Genomic DNA, 18,612 nt, shown 5'->3' on the forward strand with positions numbered 1-18,612 from the left:
AAGATTTTATTTATTTATTTGACAGAGAGAGACACAGCGAGAGAGGGAACACAAGCAGCGGGAGTGGGAGAGGGAGAAGCAGGCTTCCCGCGGAGCAGGGAGCCCGATGCGGGACTCGATCCCAGGACCCTGGGATCATGACCTGAGCCAAAGGCAGACGCTTAACGACTGAGCTACCCAGGCGCCCCATCTCTTTATTTCTTTAAGTTTTTGCTTCATGTATTTTGGTACTCTTTCATTGGGTGCATATGTATTTATAATTGTTATATATTTCTGATGGATTGATCCTTTCATCATTATGAAGCGTTGCTCTTTATCTCTAGAACCTTTTTTGTTTGTTTGTTTTAGTCTATTTTGTGTAATGTTAGACATAGACACTCTGGCATTCTTGTGGTTGCTGTGTGCATGATATATCTTTTTATCATTCTTTTATTTTCAATCTTTCCTATCTTTGAATTTAAAGTGTATCTCCTGTAGACCACATACAGTTGGATCTTTTTTTTTAAATCCAGTATGACAATCTCTGCCATTTGATTGGTCGTTTAATTCATTCACAATTTATGTTATTCTTTATACAGTCGTATTTATATCTACCCTTTTACTTTTTGTTTTCTCTGTGTTATTGGCAAATATATTACATTTCTCTGTTATAGGTCCAACAATACATTATGCATGTTTGTTTTATATAATTGCTTTTTTGTATAAGCAAAAAAGTTTGGCCTACATGTGGTATCTTGGTGGTTAACCCAGTGGGAAGATCCTGGAGACCTATCTGAAAAAAGAACTGTACATGTAACTTCCAGCCACCATGACAACAAGTACACTACCCATATGAATTTCTGTTATAGGATTTCCTTGAAAAAATATTAGGCAACAAGCTACCAGATGTGAGTGCTTGGTATCTCTAAATTACTTCAATATGCAAATGTTTCTCATTGTGGTTATCAGCCCTTTGTCTCCTTGTCATGGGTGACAAGGCAAACCAGGACATTTAACAAAAGGACAGCCAGCACTGGGAAGATGCAGCTGGGGAGAAATATGGATCCTACAGCCTAGTCTGTTTGCAAAAGCAGGCAAGGAATGTGGACACGCCTATTCATTCATACCTCTACTCACTCTAGAGATTCGGAAATTCTGGGCCTTTCAACTCTGGGCTTGGTGCAAGGACCCAAGGAGACAGCTTACTCCTGGAATAAATTTAAATAGCCCAAGGTCCCCTTGATTTGGAGTCTCAATGCTGTGGCAGGAACAGAGAGGACCCAATGCTTAGGACAAAGAGAAGATCCCCCAAAGTAATAATCTGCTAACTTGTCTTAGGCTCTTATTCTGTGCTAAATGCTTTTAGCATCCATCTATATCTTTGTAACAAACCTCACCTAAATTTAGTGGCTTAAAAACAATAATTGTTTCTTTCATTTAAATTCTGCAGGTTAACAATTTGGGCTTCACTTAGCTGGGCAATTCTCTTGCTGGTTTTGCCTGTGGTCATTCACGTGATTGCAGTCATCTGGCAGTCTGACGGGGACTGGATGGTCCAGAATGTTCCCACCCACATGTCTGGGGTGTCAGCTGGCAAGGCTGGGATGGCTAGGATGGCAGCGTCTCTCTCTCTCTCTCTCTCTCTCTCTATGTGCTCCTCCATCCTGCAGGAGGTTAGACGGGATTTCTTCATATGGTGGGTCTCAGGGTCCCAAAAGGGCAAGAGGGGCAGTTGTAAGGCCTGTCCAGGCCTTATCTTGAAACTCCTGCAAAATCACTTCCACAGCATTGCATTTCGTCAATCACGAGATCAGCTCACATCCAAGAGGGGGAGAAATAGACCCCAGCTCTTGATGGAAGATACTGCAAAATCACATTGCAAGGGGACATGCAGAGAGGTGGGAGGAATTTGGAGCCATTAATTAATTGATCATTGATTATCTCCTTTGTAACTGAAAACAACTCTGTGAATAACCTCTATTCATATGTCCATTGTAAATCTGGGTGAGTAAAGTGTTCATTATCACTTCCTTACCAAGTGTTCCCCTAAGTTGGTCTGTGAACCTCGATTTGAACCTACAGTTCATGGTGGGCAGTTCAGGGCAGGGCGCAGCATCTGGAAAAGACCTGACGGTGCCGAGCACCTGCACGCGGACGATTTCCCATCTCCTGGGAAGCTGCAGAGCTCTGTCTGTCTCCAGGATGCCTCCGGTAACACTGACTAGACCCAAGTTTCCCGCTCAAGCCGGACATGGTAAAGGGTCAGTTCGTTTTCTGAGACTGACCACCTGTGTCTTCGTCGCAACGACAGGCATCGCAGACCTGAGTGATGAGGATCCCAGACGCAGCCCAGAGGAGTGGAGAGACTGAGGTAAGGAAGGCAGGTTAAAGACAGGAGAGTTTCCACTGAAATACTTAGGAAAAACCAAGATTGTCCACATTTCATGGAGTTAACAAATCAGGCATAGGAGTAATTTTTCAGTAATTTTTAGAATTTGTATATATACCTGAACTCTGGGCCCGAGTCTCTGTCTGATGGTCCTTTGCTCACTGAATTGTCTGCGGTGAACAGTCGTCTTGGCAGCCGGTGTGCGGGGAAGGCAGGCGCCAAAAACGCTGGGCTGTTTGTCACGCAGGACCCTGCGCAGGGAGTTCTAGGACGAAAGACAAGCAAGCTCGGAGTAGGTCGCCAGTTTCCTTGAGGGGTCCCCCTCTCTCCCTCATTTGGATCTGTACGGGTCGGAGGGGCGGTAAAAGCTGCTCCAGGTGAGGCTCGAACTCACAACCTCGGCATCGCCCGCCAGCTACTGTCCTATAAGTACCGCGCGCTAACCGATTGCGCCACTGGAGCTGCGCGGGTGCGCGGTGCGGAGCTGGACGTGAAGGTACTTCCACCGCCGAAGGCTGCTTCGCTGCAGGGACTAAATGACACGTAGAAGGCCTTCCACGAGCGGGACTGCGAGCGGCGACCGCCGGTGTCCGCGGATCTGGAGCCGTTTCCCCGCGGCCGGAGGTGCTGGAGGCCGAGGAGCGCAGTTCCGCTCGGACCCCGCCGCCGGTCCACAGCCATCGCATCTGAAGGAGGGCCACGTGGGTCCAGACGACTGCAGTTTGGCCCGGTTCTGCCCTCGCGGGGGTTCCGACCTGGGGGAGTGAATTCCACCCGCTGGGCTCGGGGCGTGTCCAGCTGGGGGTCCCCGCGGGCCTTCCTCCCGCGCAGGTGCCCCGCCGGCCCCTTCGCTGCTGGCTTCTAAGCCAAGGATGGTGAAATACTACCCTGAAGCCTTCAGAGAGCTGATACTTCCCTCGGAAAGAGCGCTGTTTTTCAAATACGTGGCTGCAACGCGGGCTAAGGAGATGCAGGAAACAACGTGGTAATTACTCGGCCGTGTTCTGAAGTCTCATACTCACATCCACGGTTTACTTGTGTTGTAGCTCGCTTCAGACTTTGTTCTGTGAAGGTTTTCATTGGAGTATTTTTGGAGTGGGCATGTCCGTAACTGTACGCTCGCACACATATACTTATGTATGCATTTATGTGTTATTTTTTAATTAGAAAGATTCTTCAGCTCTGCTCCTTTAATACAGCTTATTGTGCAGGAAACAGTCTTGCATACATATCTGAAATAATGTATTGTCACACACTCCGTGTAAAGGCAATTACCATAGGTACAGCTGATCATCTGTCCAGAGTTCTCAGCTTATGGGATCTGGCTTCCTGACTTTTACATTAATTTTTGAAAGTCAGAAATGTCATGTCCAAAAATTGTTAAGGGGGCTATAGAAAATAATCACTTTATTCAATATTATAGTTGTAGAAATGGAGTATATATTTTTTTAAGGTTTTAATTTTTCATTGGTGTGCCCCAAACTTTCTTCACATCTTCCCTTTTTTTAAAAAAAAAATATTTATTTCTTTATTTTAGAGAGAGACCAGGGGATGGTGGGGTCACAGGCAGAGGGAGAGAAGCAGACTCCCCACTGAGCACAGAGCCCGACACGGGACTCAATCCCAATTCCCCCAGATTACGACCTGAGCCAGATGGAGTGTTAGCTTAACTGACTGGGACACCCAGGCATCCCTGGAGTATATTTTCTTTAAGAAATGAAAAACTAAGACGTAAGTACCACTTACCATCGTTGGTATATCAGTGTAGGCCAGCAGGAAGAAATACCGTGATAAGCTTGTCTCTTTGATACCAAGAAGACATCCTAGTTCAAGCTTTAATACCTTCCTATGTTTTCATTAGAGGAAGTGTTCACTTTTCTTCTGCTTTTCATTCTTTTCCATATTTCACATCAGAGGACTGGTACAGCCTTTAAAACTTCATTAAGAGGAGCAAATTCAATATCCACTGATTTCTTCTCGAAAGGCATTTTAACTCATCAGAGAGCCCTGCTGTTCCATTCTTGTGAATACTCTAGCCATGACAAAACTCAGTAGGACACAGACAAATCCAATAAATAGAAAAAGAAATCTACTGAGTTTTGGAATGTTTGGCACATTCGATCCGTCCAGGATTATGCACCCTAAGCCTCTCATTGTAGACAGGAGGCTGGATGTGTGTCCTTCCATAATATATTGTCCAAGCAAGCTACTGGTCTCTGATGCCCACGTTGATCGGTCACAGAGCCAACACTTGGAGGTTCAACAGTAACATCATCAGTGATTCTTCTGGTGATCAGAGAGTAAGAATACCACCAGCAGAGCATACACAATCATGGCCCACAGCAAGTGCATCCGGGGTGGTTCCTTCCGCTTCAGGTTGGGGCATTCGAGCACGAAGAATAGGACTCGGTACGAAGTCTCCATGTTAGTGGTAGCAGGGGCAGCCCTTGACCCCCTGTGTCTTTTATTTTATTTTATTTTATTTTATTTTTAAAGATTTTATTTAGTTATTTGAGAGAGAGAATGAGAGAGAGAGCACATGAGAGGGGGGAGGGTCGGAGGGAGAAGCAGACTCCCTGCCGAGCAGGGAGCCCGATGCGGGACTCGATCCCGGGACTCCAGGATCATAACCTGAGCCGAAGGCAGTCGCTCAACCAACTGAGCCACCCAGGCGCCCAATGAAACTTTATTTATTTATTATTTTTTATAAAGATTTTATTTATTTGACAGAGAATGAGAGAGAGAGAGAGAGCATGAGAGGGGGAGGGTCAGAGGGAGAAGCAGACCCCCCGCCGAGGAGGGAGCCCGATACGGGACTCGATCCCAGGACTCCAGGATCACGACCCGAGCCGAAGGCAGTCGCTTAACCGACTGAGCCACCCAGGCGCCCTTGTATCATTTTATTTTTATTTAGCACTATAGCATAAACTATTTCCCATGATGGTCAAGCTAAAGGAAACACTTAGATAGCCCTTGCTATCTGGTTGGACCTGTTCTAAGGACTGAACATATAATGACTCGTTATCCCACATTCTTGTATTATTTGTAAGAGACAGTGTTCAATCCACCCACTGATCTATCACAATTTAACTGGATGTCTTTGACCCGTCTTCTGCTAAAGAAGACATTTGGTGCTGAGGTGCATTTTAGAGGCTGAGGACCAGGGTTCCAGAGCAAAAGCTGTCTTTCTGATTCTGTGTCTTCTCTTCCTACGAATATCCCAGCCTGAGCTAAAGAGTGAGCTCAGTTCTTGGTCCTGGGGAAAGCTCTGACCAACCCCTAAGGTCCCTCTCCAAGGGAGAGGACCTTACCTCTCTGACTCAGAAATTGTCTTCTGAGTGGGAATGTGGCCTTCCTAGCTGAGAAGTCAGCCCCTGACAGGACAACATTCCTGGAGGGTCAGTGTCCTTAACACTTTCTGAGCAAACGCAGATGTTCTCTGAGTCAGGTTTGGGGATAAGGTGGTAGTGTCAGGATGTACAGAAAGTACAATGAGTCAAGGGTAAGACTTTATGATGGTGTTCAGATGATGTTTTTGAACTAACAGCTCCAAAAAAGGTTACACTTAATCTTATTTTCCACTTATTTCTTTAAAGAATGCAAGGATGTAAATTAATCTTTTCTGACAAAGATACCCCATCAGATGCAACAGTTTCTTTTTTTTTATGATTATTTATTTATTTGACAGAGAGAGAGAGAGCACAAGTAGGGAGAGTGGCAGACAGAGGGAGAGGGAGAAGCAGGCTCCCCGCAGAGCAGGGAGCCTGACGCGGGGCTCGATCCCAGGACCCTGGGATCATGACCTGAGCTGAGGTGAGGGCAGCCGCTTAACCAACTGAGCCACCCAGGCGCCCCAAGATGTAGCAGTTTCAGTTAGGGCTATTCCTTGGTTTCGTTTGTGGTAGGTAGTCCACTGTCATTTTCCAGGATCTTCCTTTCACTCTTTGTAGGAACAAACTGGTGCATTACATGGAGAGACAATTGTGCATCCTTTGGGTCCTTTTGATCCATCTGTCACTCTCCCTGGGAGGACAGCTTCATTTACTGCCCCACCTGTGGATCTGGGAGTCAGTGTCAGGCCTGCTCTACTGGGAAAGCTCTTCCGTCACATGCGGAGATGGTGACGTAGCAGTTTGCCGACTACCACATATAGCCTTCTACCTGCACACTAGGGGACAAGAGAAATTTCTACCAGATGGATCCCTGGCCTTAGTGGATGCACTGTGAACCAGACCTGGGCTTGGTCTCCCGCTGCTTGGTCCCCATAGCCTCCGCTCTCACCAGGGGCCATGGAGACACATTGGGCCCTCCGGTATCAATGTCCACCTGGATCTTATGTACAACAGTCCTTGAAATGTAAGGGTATTTCTTTCTTGATTTTATGGTTACTGAGTGAATGGTCAGAAGTCCCTTTAGAAAAGGAATGGGGAAATTGCTTTCTATATATCTGTGGTGGTGTTGCAGGTCCTACTTTCTCAGGACTTGGCTTCTCCTTCAGTCAGGGATTCTGGGTCTGAAAACTGTTCAAGATCAGAAGCTGAGCAAGGTGTTGTGATTTCATTTGCAACTGGGGTTGCTGCCTCAGTCTCCTGGTTACCTATTCTTGGTTTCTGCCGACTGTACAGGCGATGATAACCTGTTGGCTGTTCACCCACCTTGCTTCTGGGGAGGCTGTGTTCTATGAATCATCTCCGACATCTAGAGAGTTCACACACACACACACACACACAGAGTCTGATGGATGAGTGCTGCCCTCTCTGGCCTGAATCATTTCAGGATCCTCTAATCTGCATTGCTAATAGCAACACTAACTACCTCTATAGCAGAATCTCTCAACAGCCCAGGCCTTTCCAGGACACTCACCACACACTTCTCAGTGATCCTGCACATTCCTTTTTATTTTTTCAAACTCCTGCAACATCGTCATCAGGGGGTTTCCAGCATCACATGGTAAATCCATTCCAGGGTGGACACTTCTCTCAGCTTTTGATCCCTCATTTCTGCTACATTTATTGAGAACCGTTTCTTTTCCAAGCAGGAGAATCCAAACAGTGTGTTGGGTTCTTGCCAATGTGTAAAATTTCTGCACATTGGGAAAATGCTCCCATATCAATGAACTCTCCTGTAGCTAACTTTGTGTTCCATGCCCCTTGATCCAGAACCCTTAGAATCTAGTTCTTTATGGGACAGACGTTGAGTAGGTGGCAGAGCCCATGATGTTTAGCAGAACAGAAGCTTCTGCGTTGTCCTCAAGCAAGAAGGACATGCTTACCCTTAATAAGGAGAACTTGGGGTCTTGGGAAATCTGGGGATTTAGATGTTCTAAGTCATCCAACCAGATGTCTCCACCCAGTGTCTCAAGGTTCTATTCTTTTCCAGTCAAGGCCATGACCTGGGCATAGAAGATAATTTAGTTTGACAGTTTAACCTTCTTTGGAGCTCTGCTATTCCTACGATTAAGTCTTGGACGTGAACCTTAGGTTTTTGTGCTCTCGGGTTGCAGGATATGAGAGGTTCTTGATCTCCTCTTATGGAAACACTCTGGCTTCCACAGTTAGCCTTTATTTGGTCACATATCACCCTCAGCCTTTAACCATCTCTCTCCAAAGCATCAATTTCTTCTAGTAACCATCTTAAAATTGCCTTAAAATCATATCGCCTTAAAAGTACCACCTCTCCCACATTTCTCGAGCACCTGATACATCACACCCACCAATACGTATCCTTTCACCAGTGTAACCACCTCATTCAGGCTTGGTGAAAGTTTTAAAAATTGCTGTGGGGCACCTGGGTAGCCAAGTCAGTTAAGCGTTGCACTCTAGGCTTCAACTCAGGTCATGATCTCAGGGTTGTGAGATCGAGCTACGTGTTGGGCTCTGCACTGGGCACAGAGTCTGCTTAAGATTCTCTCTTTCCCTCCCTCTTCCTCTGCACCCCCTCTCCCTCCCTCTCTAAAAAAAATTAAAAAATAAAAATTGCACTGCTACTCTGTACCTGTGGCTGTTTGTGCTCCACCCATCCCCTCACTGCCAACCAGATGGTGGATAGCTCAGCTTCAAAACTCTAAAACTCTCATCCTAGCACCTTCTTTCTCAGATCCCTCCTGGTGCCAGCCACTGCAGATTGGGTTACCTGTAAAGACTCAAAGGTGGAGATTTGCATGCAAAGCTTACTGGAGCACTGCCTCAGGGTCAACAGAAAGGCATCTGACCCTCGGGGGTCTCTGCAGCTGGGATGGGCGCTTCAGAGCTGTCCCAAGTTGAGAAGTCAGTTTTTACCTTTTATAACCTCCATTGACCAGTAATTGGATACAGGCTGCCCCTGGAAAGGGGACATGACCTCGACCTGAGATCATTCCCAACAAGGGGTAACAACTGAGAACCACCAGGTGACAACCTCCCAAAGATCTGGGAGGATAATTCCTTCTATCCAAGGGGTTCAGGTAATCTGGGAAACACACCGTCTGTGACAGTCACAGTGAGAAAGAAGAGAGGGATGAGACAAGTTTGAGCACAGGACAGGGTATAAAAACCATCACAGTGATGCCAGACGCTGCAGAAAACATTTTATTGGAGACAGTGCAGGGCTGGTTCTGAAGCTGAGGAATCTAGGGTGGAGAGGGGAAAGCCCATCCTTCAAAGGATGCCTTGCCCAGGTGTCTTAACCTGAGTGCACTGGAGGTCAGACAGTAGGGAAGTTTCTGTAGGATCTGAATTAGAGGGAGGCTCTGGGTCCCACGATCATGGAGATGCCCCTCTTTCCATGCAAGGCAGTCTCCTGCTCCCGCTCCACCTTAGGGTTCCTAAACCAAAATGACCAGTCAGCGTGCGTGTGGGAGGGTGGGGGTCATGGATGAACACTGATCTGAAAAGACTTGGAAACTGACAGGACGTGTTTGTCCTGGGGGAGGGAAAGTGTTATGAGCTGGAACCTAGGTTTTACAGTTACCCTCCCACTCTTATTTCTACACCTCCAGGGTGGAGAGAGAAGGGGGAACATTCTGTCTAGGAACATTCTTCTTCAGGATGTCGTGGCAGACTGAGCCATCCTCATGGAAGGCTGATTTTCCCTTGATGGTTAGGAGTGATTAAATTTAGAGCAGAGGTGTGAGGATTTAGGGTTTCCATTCTTTTGTTCTTCTCCCACATATATACTCTTGCAAGGAGAAATAGCAGTAACCTTCTGAATATAATTCTACTTGGTAGAGAGTGGGAACTCTGGTGGCATAGAGTGATTTAGTCAAGTGGAGGCCATTTAGGAAGAGTGTAGTGAAACACGGAATTTTTTTAAAGGTCTTCAGATAAGAAGCAGGGTGGCTCCTCCCCCAAACTCGGCCTTCCTATTTACTTTTGAACTGTTTCAGGTACTCCAGGATGTCTGACTTGACCGTGCTGATGGGAGTCCGGTGGAACCAGCGCATGACAGGGACTCCATCAGGCCCCACCAGGAACTTCTCAAAGTTCCAGCGGATGTCGTGGACCTTTACGGGATCCCAGGATATATGTCTGAATAAGCCCAGAACCTCAGAGGGGTGAGGGCAGGAGAGCTGGAGCAGAGATGGAACAGACAGACAGCATCATTTCTGTTATTTTCACCCACAGGGAATCCGCTCCCTCCCATGCTTAGATATTCTGATTTCCTGTGATTCTTAACAAATCCTCTGGATTGCCACCATGCCAACTATCAAGATGGTTGTAGATATAACAGCAAAAGTCTCTTCCCTCCTCCTGTTCCCCTGTGACCCCTGTGATCACAAAGCCACGCCACTGTGAGTAAGATACGTCACCTCTGTGGCTGTCAGTTTCCTTTTCTGCAAAACGAATGGTTTAGATTAGAATGCAGTTTCCCAGGTCTTAGGGCTCCTGGGCCAGTAGCATTCCAAAAATATCTTTGGGACCAACATGGAGGTCCAACATTTTTTTTTGTCAAATAATAAAACTTTTGAGAAACAGCATCACTTTATCATTTAATTTAAAAAAAGATTATTGTAAGACTAAATTACATATAGGTCCTAATCTTAGAATAACCCTATGAGTCAGTTGAGTTTATGAAACCCTCCTTACACTGTCCTGTTCTCATTTTATATACGCTGAGGGTATATAAAAATCTCTATCTGAGTGAGTCCTGGCTTGCCATCCAGCATTTAGGAACAATTAACAGCTGGTGGTTAGAGACCCTGTCAGCCTTCAGTTCTCTGTATCTAAAAGTCAGTGTTTCATAAAAGGCACTTACTACATGGTATTAACCTATTGATTTCTACTTCCCCCTCTCCAGTAGGAACCCATCAAGGACTGGGGTGTCTTATCGTTCTTTATATCCATATTATTTAGCAAATTGCCTCATACTCAGCAAATGTACTTTGAATGAATGAATGTCAATGAGCAAAAGAGGGTGGTCCTCGGAAACACAACCACTCTACATAGCCCTCCCCATCATGAAAGCCAGAATCTCATAAATACTAACAAATTAAACCCGGATCTCTATCCTAACATGGAGACCTCTTGCCAAGAGTCCAATGTCACTTCCAGGCATGAGCGTTGGGTCCATTTCCACCACACCAGCTCTCTGCTAGGAACGCTAGGAAAGAAGAGGTTTGGGTCAGTAATTCACTCACCTTCAAGAAGGTGAAGACCTTCTGTTCCTTCTCGCCATTCACATCCCCTTTCTCAAAGAGCTGGAAGTTGGGTACGTATCCTCTCCCTGGACGGACATACCTGCAACGAGCCACAGCATTCCCAGGAAGCTCCAGAATGTAGGAGAGAAAGTCATGGTGGGCCACCAGGATGAGGGGTCACGGGAGGGGCAGGAAGAAGGAAAGATGTGGAAAACTGGGCTGGGAAGGGAAAATAAGGCCATTTCCTGACTTTGGGCTCCCTGATTCACGTAACGTTTCTCGTTCTGCTGTGCTCTCTGCGCTGCTCCTGTCCCAGCTGTGTCTGTGTTCCTGCGCCCCCATGGTCCACCCAGATCTCACTCCCAGGGAGAAGGAGAGTCTCTGGACTCTGCCAGACTCACATCAGGATCAGACAAAGCTGATGTCAGTTTGCAGGTGCCCCCAACCCACACCCACACTGGAGACCGAAGAAAGATAGACAGGGGCCTCCTCTGGGGTTCCAAGCAGGCACTTACTTCAGTCCCGGAAGAATCTCTGAGTTCTCTCCTGGTTCCTGCTTTCCGAACTGGTTGCAGGGAAAGCCCAACACAACCAGGCCCAAGGGCTTCAGCTCCTCCTGAAGTGCATTCAGTTCTGTGGGTAGAGAAGGGACAGCAAGGAGGCCTGACTAGAGACTCTGCCTTGGGAGAGAACGATCTGTACTCATTTTCAGGGAAAGAGAGGACTAGGGAAGGAAAAATCTCTAGATGGGAAAGACTCTTAGTGGAAGGGCTGAAGTTAGATGCTGGAGCTCCAGACATGCATTCAAAAGCCCTTTATTATAGGGTAATATTTCCCAAATCTGTGGCACATCCAAATCAGCTGAGGGCCTTTTCTTAAAAATAAGGATGACCCCGTCCCATCCCAGATAATTCTGATTCCCTTCTTATGAGACGGCCCCCAGTCACCTTTATTATTCAAAACCTCACCAGGTTCCTGTTGATTGTAGAAGTTGCAGCTGCTTATGGAAAGTGTATGGAGGTGTTATTAATGGGTTCAGTTTCAGGTTGACAAGATGCAAGTGTTCTGGAGATTTGTCTCATAAGAATGTGAATACACTTAACACGACTGAACAGTACACTTAGAAATGGTTACAATTGTAAATTTTATGTCATGTCTTTTGTTAACCTCATAGGTACAAAAGCTTGCCTTCCCTGGTTGATTAATTGCTAGGCTGAATCTTTCTTTTTAATTTTTTTTTAAGATTTTATTTATTTGAGAGAGCGATCAGAAGAGGGGGTACGGTCAGAGGAAGAAGCAGACTCCCCACTGAGCAGGGAGCCCGATGCGGGACTAGATTCCAGGACTCTGGGAACCATGACCCAAGCCAAAGGCAGTTGCTTAACCAACTGAGCCACCCAGGCACACTGAATCTTTCTTTTTTAAAGGAAAAGACACAGATGAAGAGAATGGGCTTCTCTCCTCTGTACAGACTGGGTGCCCTGGGTGGAGCAGAGATAAACCTGACAGGTGCAAAGGGAACCAGAGAAATTCCAGGTCCAGCTTCCTGGTGTTCTTCAACAATCCTCAGGATGTTGAAGATACATTCTACCTAATGGTCCTCACTGACATGCCAAAACACAAGATCGCACCTAGCTTCTTTCACTGTTTCCCAATCTGCTCAGATTTTTATAATCAACTTCTCTGTTAACGCTTTCTGGGCTAGGTGGCTACTCACTGTCAGTCCCACTGCACGGCCAACTGGTCAACTAGTACTTCCTCTGAGTCCTGTTTTTCTTCTCCTTTTCCTTTCCCTTTCCCTTCCTTTCCTTTCCTTTCCCTTTCCCTTTCCCTTTTCCTTACCTTTCCTTTCTTTCCCTTCCCTTCCCTTTCCCTTTCCCTTTTCCTTACCTTTCCTTTCTTTCCCTTCCCTTCCCTTCCCTCTCCTCTCCTCTCCTTTCCTTTCCTTTCCTCCTTTCCTTTCCTTCTTTATCTTTCTTTCCTTTTCACAAACTAGAGATTGCCTTCCTGATTCCATATGGTTCCTCAGTACCTCTCCCCCATCCTTCCCGCCTGTCTTCAGTCACTGTACGTGATCACTTCTTCCTGTCTTCCAGTCCTTAAGCAAACATTCCTTAGTATCCTTGTCTGTTATGTACAGAGTGGGAACTGAATAAATTGATTTTTAAAGTCACTGTAAACTGGCAAAATGAATTACGGTCCAACATAATGTTATTCAGTCTTGATTGAGGAGATGGTCTGAACTCTAAGGTACTTTATTAATTAAAACAAAAAGTAAAGTGGCAAGTACTATTTATATAATGCTGCAACAGTGGGGGGGAGCAGAAAAAAAAACCTCTATCTATATATTTTGTACACATGATAATACCAGTCATTTAGAGGGAGGGGGAAGGAGGTGGAAAGACTTCTCACTCTAGGCTTTTTGATTCCTATAATTTGTGAGACTTGTGAATATATTACCTATTCAAAACATAATCAAAATGAAGTTCTTGTTAGTTTAAATATAAGTCCCTCTGTTTCTGATAAAATTCATCCTATTCATTATTTTTTTTTTTAAGTAGGCTCCACTCCCAGCATGGAGCCCACCACAGGGCTTGAACTCACGACCCTGAGATCAAGACACGAGTTGAGATCAAGAGTTGGACATTTAACCAAGGGAGCTACCCTGGCCCCCTTTGTCCTACTCATTCTTCATCGTCTTCTAAACTCCATGGTCTGAGGTATGAGAAAGATAAAGTCCCTCCCTGAGTGACACACAGAGAGGAGGAGTCTAAGTCCGGGAGGCACTGAGTTGGAGCGGGAAGATTCGCCTCTCTCAGCACCTGCCCTACCAGCTCTCCAGCCAAACATGGCTCCAGGTATAAAACCCCATCCCCCTCTCTCTGTCTTTGTAGGTTACCTGTAAAACCCTGGACAAGCCTCAGAAACATCGATCCTGTCTCCGGTATTTACCAAGGAGACTTCCGGAATCTGTGGAGAGGCTCCTAGTCCTCGGAGATTTATTGATTCTCCTGGAACTCCCAGGAGCAAAGCAGAGGCAGGACATAGGGAAGTAGTCAGCAAACTTTTTCTATAAAGGTCCAGGTAGAAAATACTTTAGACTTTGCCAGCCAGATGGTCTCTGTCACTATTACCATCAAGTCCTCACCCCTGCCTGGAGGCGTGAAATCAGTATGTAAGTGCAGGGGCATGGCTGTGTTCCCATAAAGCTTAGTTTACAAAAGCAGGCTGGCCAGATTAGGCCTGTGGCCTTTGCTTGCTGGCTCCTGACATCAGGGAATGAAGTCACTTGATCATGAGGATTGATTTTGGTATGTAAGGAGAATATAATTCTAATTATGATTTAGAATATAATGCGCTGGAAACTTCAGCCCCGAGGAGATGTGGCTGTGAATTCTTACCAGGATACTGAGCTGTCAGGCCACAGTAGGTGGCCACGTTGACAAAGAGGACGGGCTTGCCCGCATACCGCTTGAACTGAATGTGCTCCTTTCCATTCAGAGTGAGGGCTTCATAGTCATAGATTGTGCCTTTCACATCTTTGTAGCAATCCATCTGGAAGATTTAAAAAATGAAGCTGTTAACGACAACAATTCCTAACCTCTGTGTAAGCTTTCGAAGCACTCAAAGAGTAGTACCTGTATCGACTGAAAGCAAACCAGGAAACAGAGAGCAGTTGTCCACGGTGTGTGTGGACTGAGACTTAAGTCTTGTGACTTGGAAGCCACTGGTTTTTGAGCAAGCCACAGTCAAGCCTCCCTGTCCTGTTATCCTGGGGGTGGTAGGATACGAGGAAATGCGCTGGGACGAGGTGAACAGAGCAGAGGTTCATGGGATCGCAGGGAAGCCCTAGAAGGCAGTGGGCCAAAGAGGAATGCTCACTGTGCCTCTGTGAGAATGAGGCTCGCGTTGGCTCTGGACCGAAGGCATCCTGCCTGGATTCTCCCGGAGAAGGGAAGGTTCTGGATCGCTTGCATACGTAGCGGAAAGAGCTCTGACCTGGGAATCAGAAGCCAGCTCTGCTGTCAAGTCCTCCTGTGAACTTGGGCAGTTCTCATCCTTGACCCTCAGTTTCCCCACCGCTAAAATGAAGACATTCATCTAGATTCCGGTCAGGTCCTCACAGGGCCTTCCCGGTTCAACATTCTAGAACCTAGTATCAGCTGTGCCTTGAAGAGCGTTCTCTCTCCTGTCACTCGCTTGCTCGAAGGATGGTCTGACAAGCCGCGGCCATGACACTGTCTGTGGCTCCCAGCGGCGGACGTGGAGAGCGCCAATCCATCTGCCAATGGCACCAAAATCTGTCTGGCACCACCGAGCTGCTGCAATATCAGCCCCCAGCCCTCCCCGTTCTACTCTGGGAACTTAATCCTCGCCTTCATCACTGGCTCCATCGAGCCTGTTCCTCCCCAAGTCTCCTGAACATATTTGAGCAGGGCTCCATGTAATACAAATAAATTCCATGTAACAGAAACAAGTTGTCCAGACATTCTCCCTGCCTGTTCTTAGGTTAAATTCCTCTGCAAGGCAGATCTCACCTTATTCTTCCTCCACTCTATCCACGTAGGGTCCGTGAAGGACCCCTTTTCCGACACTGGGAAAGCTGCTGCCAGTTGCTCATGGAGCACAGGGAGTATGAACAGAAAGTGTGAGAAGGAAGGCAGAGGAACTGATCGGAGAAAGGGGAGAAAGACGCGATCTGATAAGGAAGGTCCAGATTAAACCAGGCTCCCCGGAAATCCAGTGGACTAGAAAGGATTTTAGCCAACACCACCTGTCCAGATGCAACACAAATGAAACCAGACTTTCTCCAACCTTCTAGGCCAACTGCTTCTACCACTAGCTCTCCAGGCTCTGGAACTCGCTCCCTGCTCCTGGGCAGAAAGGTGCCTTCTCTCTGCAGGCTTTTGCACCTTTCCCTGAGTGCATACACAAACACATACCAGAGAAACTGAGACATGCATAAAGAGAATACCATATGAAAGCATCCATCCGTTTCAATGATGCTGGGCTCTAACCTAAACATTTTTAAGAATTTGTCTCTTATTTTTTTCCTTTGCTACTGCAATGAAATTTACTGGAAATCATGTTGGGTTTAGAGAGACTCTGGGCCTGGAGAGCCCTTCTCAGGCCAGCTTACTCGGGATACTCATTGCTGCTTCAAACATATTTATTTAAGTCCGTATGATATGTCTCCAATACCTCCAGACTCAGCTTTTTATTAAGCAAATGCTATTGCCCAGGTTCCAGGGTCTTCATACCCGATTAAGCAGCCTTGAGTAACAGAAAAGCCACACCAATTCTCAAAAGTAGAGAGTAACCCAGGAGGTTTTCCCGTCAATTTCAGAGTGGCAGGAAGATCTTACCAGAGCTGCCTTTTACTGAACACTTTCTATGTGTCATAATTATTGCTCACCTGCCCACAGGTAGATACTGTTGCCCACAAATTTATAATGAGAAATCCCGAGGCTAACAAAGGCGAAGGGACTTGTTCAAGACAGAAGTGATCGCCCCTCTACACGGATGAAAGGTTGCTTGCCTCTCGCTTCATGATTCCATTTTGCCTCCAAGTCATCCAGATCATTGTTGCCCTTCCCAGAGCTGCCCCTCCCTTTGCTATACACACAGTTCATCAATATGGCAACTGAGCCATGAACTGGGACTAGACTGAGGCCAGAACCCAAGACTCCTGATCCTAAATCCAGTTGCTTTAGCCCTCCAATTATTTATTTATTTATTTATTTATTTGAGAGAGAGAGAGAGAACAGGGGCATGGAAGGGGGGGAGGGGCAGAGAGAAGCAGACTCCCCGCTGGGCTCAGTCCCAGGACTTGAGATCGTGACCTTAGCTGAAGGCAGATGCTTCACCAACTGAGCCACCCAGGCACCCCTAGACCTCCAATTATTTTGCCTGTGTTTATGTTTCTCTGATTAACTCTCTGACTTTATCTATCCCTAAAACTTCCACATAGGTTTTCTCCTCCTCCTCCTAGGTGTCCCGCTGAGCTGCATCAGAGATGACTTAGCCCACCCTCTCCTCCAAACCCTGCCCCTCACTGTGAAGCCCACTGCCTTCCCAGCTCTGATGTAAATTAAGTACTGGTGTAGCTGGAAGAGTATCCACGCCACCCTAACTAGAGATGCAGGAGAGCAAGGACCACAGTAAGGAGACTCTTCCCTACCTGTATTCAGCTCAAGGAACACCCATTTCTAGGATCAAAGAAGAGTCAAGAAGAAAAGAAAGGTTAATGGAAAACCCCAAGAAGAAAGAAAGCAGAGGTCAGAGTCTTACAAGAATGACTGGAGCAGGACAAAACAGTAACTTGACCTTGGAGCCCTACCCCGCCCTCTCTGGAGGTCACTCACCTTCATCTTCTCAGGCTTGGCATTTGTCTGTGTAAAGCTGACTAGCAGAAGAGGAACAAGGTAAGAGGCCCTTAACTGTGCAGTCATGACTAGTGTCTATAGATCTAGTCTTTGAGGCTGAGATCTCGCACACCTGACAGCCTTTTGATATGCCAGCCAAGCCTGCGCAGGCCAATCGCAAGGTGGCAAGGATTTCTGGGGCATGAGTGGGGACGCAGAATTTAAACCACATCCTCACCCACACACGCCCCTGTGGGCATTCAGTGCTCACCGGTGCGATGCGGACCTGAGACTCATGTAAATCCTGGCAGAATTATGAAAAGGTGAGGGCAAGCACCCATGGTCCTTGAAGACTAAACCGAGTGGAGAGTAGGGTCCAGACGCAGACGGCGCCTCCCAGCATTGCGGTGGGGTCGCTGCAGACGGGACGACAGAGACTCCAAATACCATTCTTAATCTCATGATGTGTGGACCACCTAGGACCTCTCCAAGAGAGCTGGGGGGAAACTGGCCCCAAGGAGGGAAAAATATTCTCAATATGTGCGAAGGAAGCCCATTTCTATGTTCATTATACAACTGCCTTCAACTGCTGACAAATTGGCAAGGAAAGCAACCAGCCCTACAGACAATGGGCAGCAGAAAATAAGCCAAACCGCATCTGAGCTGGGATACAATGTTCTCCTCACCAATAATCAAAGAGATGATGCATTCCGTATTTATCAGATTGGCCGAAGTCACCTAGGTGTCATGGGTCTGGTCTAGGAGGTTCTTGCGCACCAGACTGGGGAGGCGACTAGCGGCCGCCAGTTTTCTGGAGGATAATCCACCATTAAAAATGCTCTTAATCTCCGGGAAGCCCCAGGGCCTGAGAAGGATGAGGGCAGGAGACACGAATTCCTCTAAGAAGAAAAATGCCACCATTGTTGGAGTGCAGTTCCTAGCAGCCCAATAGTCTCCACTGACATGGGGACTAGACAGGGGACCCAGACCTGGAGCCTAGGAATTGCCGGATTTCCCACTTGCATAATATATTTACCCCCCCACACACACACCCCAGGGAGGCTTATCAAGATCTTCCTCCCTCTTGTGTACAATACTGTCTACTTTTGGACCTTGAGTGCTGGGATCTGAGCTCATCACACTCCCGAATTCATGATCATTTGTCCTTGCAAGGCCCCTCTCTTGTGTATTATTCCCAGGCTTTAGCTCCCAAACCCCATTCTCCCCTGCCATGGGTAAAATATGTTTAATATTCCTATCGTTTG

General features: G+C 46.8%; 1 protein-coding gene, 1 non-coding gene and 1 pseudogene across 3 annotated transcripts; all 3 read right to left on the reverse strand.

Annotated features, from left to right (window-relative positions):
* The window catches only part of LOC102727214 (oligosaccharyltransferase complex subunit OSTC pseudogene), a 5,791-nt pseudogene extending 999 nt beyond the window's left edge, over positions 1-4,792 (reverse strand).
* On the reverse strand, positions 2,738-2,830 carry TRNAI-UAU (transfer RNA isoleucine (anticodon UAU)). Its single transcript is given in 2 exon segments — positions 2,738-2,773; positions 2,793-2,830. It is a non-coding gene; the product is annotated as a tRNA-Ile (tRNA).
* A 4,915-nt stretch (positions 4,793-9,707) lies between the features above and the next one.
* Positions 9,708-17,434, reverse strand: GPX5 (glutathione peroxidase 5). Of its 2 annotated transcripts, XM_006736999.2 has the most exons (5): positions 17,348-17,434; positions 14,384-14,537; positions 11,498-11,615; positions 10,983-11,082; positions 9,708-9,914 (listed from the first exon to the last, which is right to left on the reverse strand). In XM_006736999.2, exons 1-5 carry the CDS (start codon positions 17,432-17,434, stop codon positions 9,708-9,710), a joined length of 666 nt encoding a protein of 221 aa, XP_006737062.1. The 2 variants fall into 2 exon arrangements, with proteins under 2 accessions (XP_006737062.1, XP_006737063.1); XM_006737000.1 differs by lacking the exons at positions 9,708-9,914; positions 11,498-11,615 and having other exon boundaries at positions 11,021-11,082.
* Between the last annotated feature and the right edge of the window lie 1,178 nt (positions 17,435-18,612).

This window comes from Leptonychotes weddellii, chromosome 8 (assembly GCF_054177405.1).
Source record: "Leptonychotes weddellii isolate Sample4059 chromosome 8, ASM5417740v2, whole genome shotgun sequence".
NCBI classification, from domain to species: Eukaryota; Metazoa; Chordata; class Mammalia; order Carnivora; family Phocidae; genus Leptonychotes; species Leptonychotes weddellii.

What these genes read in the sequence shown, in the direction of transcription:
- GPX5 (XM_006736999.2), bottom strand. Translation starts at nt 17,434, where the DNA reads ATGACTGCACAGTTAAGGGCCTCTTACCTTGTTCCTCTTCTGCTAGTC. An exon ending in CCAAGCCTGAGAAGATGAAG is followed by an intron (nt 14,538 to 17,347) that starts GTGAGTGACCTC and finishes TAAATCTTCCAG; the next exon opens with ATGGATTGCTACAAAGATGT. An exon ending in CCTGACAGCTCAGTATCCTG is followed by an intron (nt 11,616 to 14,383) that starts GTAAGAATTCAC and finishes CTCTACCCACAG; the next exon opens with AACTGAATGCACTTCAGGAG.